The 7,098-nt window shown below is 37.1% G+C and overlaps 1 protein-coding gene across 2 annotated transcripts in view; it reads right to left on the bottom strand.

Annotated features, from left to right (window-relative positions):
• The window catches only part of LOC107746563 (nucleobindin-2-like), a 13,713-nt gene that overhangs the window by 3,596 nt on the left and 3,019 nt on the right, over nt 1–7,098 (bottom strand). For both annotated transcript variants that reach the window (XM_016560825.1, XM_016560826.1), the window contains exons 6-11: nt 5,705–5,890; nt 5,321–5,411; nt 5,184–5,242; nt 4,992–5,084; nt 4,805–4,894; nt 4,005–4,175 (exon numbers count right to left, since the gene is read on the bottom strand). In XM_016560825.1, the coding sequence (XP_016416311.1) occupies nt 4,005–4,175; nt 4,805–4,894; nt 4,992–5,084; nt 5,184–5,242; nt 5,321–5,411; nt 5,705–5,890 (690 nt within the window). The remainder of the gene's footprint in view (nt 1–4,004; nt 4,176–4,804; nt 4,895–4,991; nt 5,085–5,183; nt 5,243–5,320; nt 5,412–5,704; nt 5,891–7,098) is intronic.

Raw genomic sequence — 7,098 nt, 5'->3', positions numbered from 1 at the left:
TTAACTTTGATAAAGAATATCTCTTTGGGTTTGAGACTTTAGTCTTTGCAACTTTAGGGATCTTATCTATTCACAATCAGCTTGTAACACTCCAAAGAGAAAGGAAAACTTGAAATCGCATCATATGACCCCTTTAAAAAACGATAAAAAAGTGGGCGTGGTGCGCCAGCGAGCAGAGGAGGGGGAAGAGGGGAGACAGACAACACACATGGCTTCGCATTCAGACAGTTTAATTTTGCTCCCATCGAGTTAAAAACACAAATAAATGCACAGCCATTTGCACTCTACATCGAAAACGTATATATGAACGCGCTGTTGCACCTCTGAGAACTTTTAAGGCTTATTCTGCTGCGTATATAAGCCTTTTGACCGGTTGTGTCACAGAGCTGTAAAAACGGTTATGCTCACCAAGTGAATGAATCGCGTTTGTGCCGAACTCTTATTACAAAGCAAAAACAAACACACTTCTTAGATCCATGAACGTTTCTCTCAGTTAACGTGCGCGATGTCATCTCACAGTCTGAAATGTCTTATAGCAAATCAACACATGCTGTTGTGAATAATTATGCTTCGATTCTTGGGATTTAAGAATCTATATTGTTCCGTAAAAATGAGAATCGATTAATATAGAGATATCGATATTTTTTACCCAGCCCTAATAAATTATATTTATTACTAAGATATACAGTGAACTTTTCTTATCAGCAGACAGTATTCCATGCAAAATATCCCCACAATAGCACTGCATGCCATCACAGAGATTTTTGGTGGTGCAAACAATTTATTCTGAAGCAATATTTTCATCAGTGTTCGATCAGCTTTTACATACTTCAGTGTTTCCCATTCATTAACTAGACTGTGGCGTCCCGCCACAGTTTCATAATAAACCGAAGATATAAGATATATTTATACTTAAACATAAAACATAACATAAAAGTTCTTTAACGTTGTGTTTCACGCCATTGCTTTGGCAAGTATCGGTCAAACGAATTAAAACCGAAAGCGTAATATGACTTATCAAGTCTGTTTGCGCTGCTTGTTTCAAAGTGAAGCGCACAAATTGCGCAGCGCACGCGATCGGCTGGTGATCCGGTGTTTTCCGCGCCTCAGAGCGGCTCCGTTCACAGTGAATGCAGTGAACTCCGTTATTGGATGTGCTGAGTTTAGCACGTTTGGGAATGCAACGGCCACCAGTTATACATAATTTGCACATTTGCATAATTTTCCAAATTTTAATGGGCAAATGTTTACAGTATTTCATTAAATTAGTAATGTTTGTAAACCTGTTTTCACAGAAGCTGGAGTTTTCCGCCAAAATAAAAGTTTAACTGAAGTTTCTGCCAAAATAAAAGCTCAAGGGTTTATCTCTTGCAAGCATGGCCTAAAATTAACAGACAAGCACAGAGAAAATACTGTACAGGAACAGCAAGCTCACCGTTCGGAAGAAAAATATAAATATTGGGGTTGGGGTTTATATTAATGTATTTCTGGGGGGGGGAAGACCACCCACCAGGGTCTCACAAAATCCTGTGGGAAACACTGTACTTAAATCTGCATAATTGTATTTACCTTTACAAAGGCCTATTTTTACAAATGCATAAATAATGTTTTGATATATTAAACATAAAACGTTGAATACTGATATTTGAAAATATTTAAAGGTGCAATGTGTAATATTTTCATCGATCTATTGACAGAAATGCAATATAATATACATAACTATGTTTTCAGAGGTGTATAAAGACCTTACTTAATGAACCGTTATGTTTTTATTACCTTAGATTGAGCAATTTATATCTACATACACAGCGGGTCCCCTTACATGGAAGTCGCCACCATGTTTCTACAGTAGCCCTAAACGGACGAACTGCTCTACACAGCGCGTTTCGTCACTTTGTTGTTCTTGCGAATAAAACACTGACACAATGATGAACAAGTACATTAATATTCGCAATAACATCGATTTATTAAATAATTAAGTAAATATTATTCCTTAATTTACCTTTGTAAAGAAATCTCATTGCTCTCTGCTGTCTTTACCGACGACATCTTAGTCCTGTAACGGCCACCGTAGCTTCTTTAAAGGGAGGGGTGAGCGGGGGACTGAGCCGTTGGTTGCAATTCGCAAGCTCACCGCTAGACGCCGCTAAAATTTACACACTGTACCTTTAAATAATAAAAAGGTACTTTAAATGCGAAATTAAAACCGCCAGTAGGTGTCAGCAAGTCACTGGTAATAAGTGAGTCATTGCGATTTAACTGAATCATTTAAATGATTGATTCATTCAGGAACGAAACACCGTCATGTTGCTCAGAGACGCAAAACAGCACTTTGGCTGTGTTTGGAAATATTTTTGTTGTCGAAATAGTGAAAAAATAGGCAATATGGTGTCTAAAACGCAAGTCTCTTAATTAACTTCTAGTTTATTGAACTGTTAATCAATATCACATTTGTAATCATGGTAATTTTTGGAGAAAAAAAAACGGCACTCTTCATGTGAAATTGATTAACTATATGAAGTGGTATAAATATATACATTTTCTGCCCCATGTCTTGAATTTTGTGATCATTGTAAATGTATTTTAACAGACTGAATCATGCAGAGAAAGAACGCACTCTAAATGCACATGCGCACTAGTCTAGACTTCACGCGCCCGTGCACTCTGTAGGTGTTCTGAATGCTTTTTGCGTCGTGAGAATATTCAGTAAAATAGCTCACTTGTCATGGTATGTTACTTAACTATATCATGTTATGAATAAACTAAACATTTTGAATTTTCACCTCAGTGTGTTTCTTCTGAGTTTCTTTATGTGTGCTGTTACGCTCATTTGTTCTGAAGTCTCTCACAAAGAGACAAACAGAGTGAGCCTCAACAGCGAGACCTTGATACCAGAAATACACTATCCATTATGAATCGCCATTTACATTGAATGTAGGCTAATAAAATTAGAAGAATCATTCTCGCGTAATTTTTTTGTCACTTATGTAAATCTTCGGCCTGTCCAATGATTGTAAAAAGTAATTAGTTCTGTCAGACTGAAGATATTTTAGCGGTACTGTGACCAAAAATATTTAAGACCCATCGAATCTGAATTTAAAGGGGTCATATGATGCGATTTCAAGTTTTCCTTTCTCTTTGGAGTGTTACAATCTGTTCGTGAATAGATAAGATCCCTAAAGCTGCAAAGACTACAGTCTCAAACCCAAAGAGATATTCTTTATAAAAGTTAAGACTCGTCCACGCCTTCCTAAAACGCCTCGTTTAAACTCGCCCCCACATGTCTACGTCACTGTGTGGGAAGATTTGCATAACACCGCCCAAACGTTCACTCAAAGAAAGAAGGTATAACTTTGATTCTCGCTGTAGTATTGTTGCCGCCGCCGTCATGTCGTGGAGACGCTGTGTGTTTCGTTGTGAAAGCGAAACTACTAAGATGTCAAGTAAAGTTTTAATTGGAAATAAGTTATTCGAAACAAACGCCTTTTCTTCCCGTGGACGGCCTGCCAGTCAAATTGAAGTTCCTGATGTTGGCAATATTGCAATTATTTTCAGGCTTTTGAGGTTTTTAGGGATTTCCACACAGTCTCACTGCACATTTTGTTGTTGTGACAACTCTGGCAACTGTTACGGCTTTGCGGAGGGAATGATGTAAACAGGCAATGCGGCCATGACTCGGATTTCAAGCTATATATATATATATATATATATATATATATATACACACACAATATACACACACACACACACATATATATTATACATATACATATATATATATATCGAACAAAGAAATATCCATGACATTTCCGTGACCTTTTAGGATCTTATTAATTTCCATGACTTTTCCAGGTCTGCAAATTACACTTATGAAATTTGTTCATGTTTGGAGGTTTTCCAGGACTGTGGGAACCTGTGTATCTCTCACTCAGTATCTGGCTCCAAAATTAGGCCTATCTAGTTTTTTAAATTTATTTGCATCTCTTAATCTCTCACTCTCCTACCTGCTGTAGCTCCATTTTCTGGGCGTTAAGTTGTTCCTGTTGTCTCTCTAGCTCCTCACGCTGTTTCATCAGGTCATTTGTCCTCAGGTTCAGGTCTTGCTCCTCTCGAGCAAGATGCTCCTCAAACTCTCTCAACTCTTCTTCAGTGTAGATTGGATTCTGTTCCAGAGTCTCGAGAGGAAGCAGACAAAGGACATTTTTACATAAAGAAAACAATTTTATGAAATATACACTACTGTTAGTGTTTTTGAAAGAAGTCTCTTATGCTTGCCAATTCTGTATTTATTTGGTCAAAACTACAGTTAAAACAGTAATATTGTGAAATATTATTACAATAATATAATGTAATTTATTCCTTATGGTAAAGCTGAATTTTCAGCAGCCATTACTTCAGTCTTGAGTATCATATGATCTTGAATGAGAAATCATTCTAATATGCTGATTTGCTGCTCAAGAAACATTTCTTATTATTATCAACATGTAAAACAGTTGTGCTGCTTGATATTTTTGTGAAAAACACAATACATTTTGTCATGATTCTTTGATGAACAGAACAGCATTTATTTGAAATGGAAATATTTTGCAACATTTTAAATGTCTTTACTGTCTCTCAATGAATTTAAGGTATTCTTGCTAAATAAATTATTTATAAATTTAAATTATTATTTCTTTTAAAGGAAAGAATAAATGTACTGTTCCCAAACTTTTGAACAGCAGTGAACCTTTATTCTTAATGAAATGCAGTTGACAGATAGGGAAGACTTTGTTTCATGTTGACCCCAAAAGTAAAAAAACATTACCTCCCATCCATCTGGCTCTAGAAATTCTTTTCTATTTGTGGCCATAATAAATTCATCTAGTGAAACAAGCCTGTCTCTGTTAGTGTCAACCTATGGACAAAACAAAAAAATGATTACTAGTGAACCAGCTTTGAAATAATATCATTAGCACAAAGAAGAATTAAATCCCCTGCTATGATGCTCCCACCTCATTCATCACATGTTCTCTCATGCGAAGTCTCTCCTCCTCCATTTCCATCATGTCATCCTCTTCATGTGTGGGATCATAGACTTTCTCTAGCTGAACATGGTGGACACAAGCATCAGATTTAGCACCCCATAAAAATCCTCAAAGTACTCTATTATGATAGCTCTGAATGGAAAGGTTATTAAGGGGAACCTCTTTGGTAAACAGTGCCTCGAGCTCTTGCTCATCAAAGTAGCCATCTCCATTAGTGTCTGTAAAAGCAAACAGATGTCACAGTCGTGCTGTGATATAATCTAAGTGTTCAGAACAGAGCTGCTCAATGATCTCACCATGTAGGTTGAAGAATGTCTTTGGGTCAAAATCGTTGGGATCCAAACCATCAGCTTCCTCCCAGACCTCTTTCAATTGGTCTTGACTGCCCTATTTACACACATACAGACCAAATCTATGCATTGCTTGTTGATTGGATGGAGACAGATCTGTCAAACAGCAACATTACACACTAACTAACATTAAAAAAGTGAAATCGCAATCAACCACCCCTTTAAGCTTGCAGTCGATTGGAAGAAAGGGGCGGGGTTTACACGGACGAAATGATTGGAGAAGTCAGACATATGGTCAATTAAAAAAACAAAAGAAGAATTAATTGCTCAATATCACAATTTAGCATTTTTGATTTTTATAATAGTTCAGGGAATGTATCTTTAGCTTACAGGGTGATTGATTTTGGGATGGTCTGCATGTTTCTTCTTTATCTCTTCAAAGTGTTCCTCCTCTTTTTTGCGCGCATCCTCATCCAGTGTTTTAAGTTGTTCCCTCCGATCGTGTTCCTTCGCCATCTCGTACCTCTTGAAGTCTTCATGTCTTTCCTTGTCAAAGTTTTCCAGGTCATTAGTGGCCTCAATTTGACAAAATAAGGAAACAAAAAGAGAGGAAAATGTAAATGTGTGGAGACCAATAGATCATTATATACTGTAGATCTCCATCCAGCATTGGAAAATAATATTGAATTGCACTTGGTGAATAATACAAGCTAAGACTGTTGACCCTCACTGATGACAGTGATGTGTGCAAATCAAAGATGAAAAGAATCGATTTGAAAAAAAAGAATCAGAGACATTTTTGCTTTGAATTTAATTTTAGGCACTTAAAGCAACTGTTTTTAAGTTGTTTACTTTTATATCAGTTTCAAAATCATTCTGACTTATAATAAGGTGAATGGCTTCTGTTTCTTTCCCTCGCTCCACCCAAACATCTGTTCTGGGACTATGTAAGTTTGGTGAACGGGTACAAAATTTCACAAAAAGGGCAGACTGGTTTATGGCAGCAACAAATGCATCTGTGCAGCTATCCATTGCAATTATGACAGTGATATAGCTCCAAAGTTGCAAAAGTACACAAAACTATGTACAAAAAGTATTTGTTTCATCTATGTTGTGACAAATATGTGGAATTTTTTATTTACATTTGTACATTTAAATATGTCACATATTTACATTTATGAATTTTATCCAAAGCCACACTGCATTCAGGGTGTACATATTCAGAGTTCTGGCATGAAACTCTAGATGGCGCAGTCCGATAGGTCTAACTCAATCTGACCTAACAGGGCTGTACAGTGCGACATATATGCATATATATCGCACGTGCTACGAAAAAACTAGTCTGCGATGAATAAATTTACGATACAGTTTTGCATGTTCTTATCACAGCTGCTTAATAGTGTGAAGTGATTTCGTTGTGCTTGTTTGTGTGTATGAGATTGATTATACTTGGCAGTTGGGGGTGTGCGATATGACGATTTTTGATCGTGGACGATTAAAATGTCTCCACGATCTGCTTTTGAAGAAATATCGTTGTATCGTGCTACAGCGCACATTCTATCAGCTGCAGTTCTGGCGCCTCCCTCCGTCTCAGTATAATCTACAACGCCACATGCATTGCATTCACATCAGTGTTAGCTCAGCGGTAGAGTTACTCTCACGGGACACTGCACTTATGCGCAGAAACTACATTATTTCCATCTACTTTAAAGCAATACCGGGTAAACCTTTAATTCACGTGCTGTTCTGCATGCGCTTTTTCTGAGCGTGTACTCATGAAGCGC

This window comes from Sinocyclocheilus rhinocerous, unplaced genomic scaffold (genome assembly GCF_001515625.1).
Source record: "Sinocyclocheilus rhinocerous isolate Xijiao unplaced genomic scaffold, SAMN03320098_v1.1 scaffold1160, whole genome shotgun sequence".
NCBI classification, from domain to species: domain Eukaryota; kingdom Metazoa; phylum Chordata; class Actinopteri; order Cypriniformes; family Cyprinidae; genus Sinocyclocheilus; species Sinocyclocheilus rhinocerous.
This window is presented reverse-complemented; position numbering and strand designations above follow the sequence as displayed.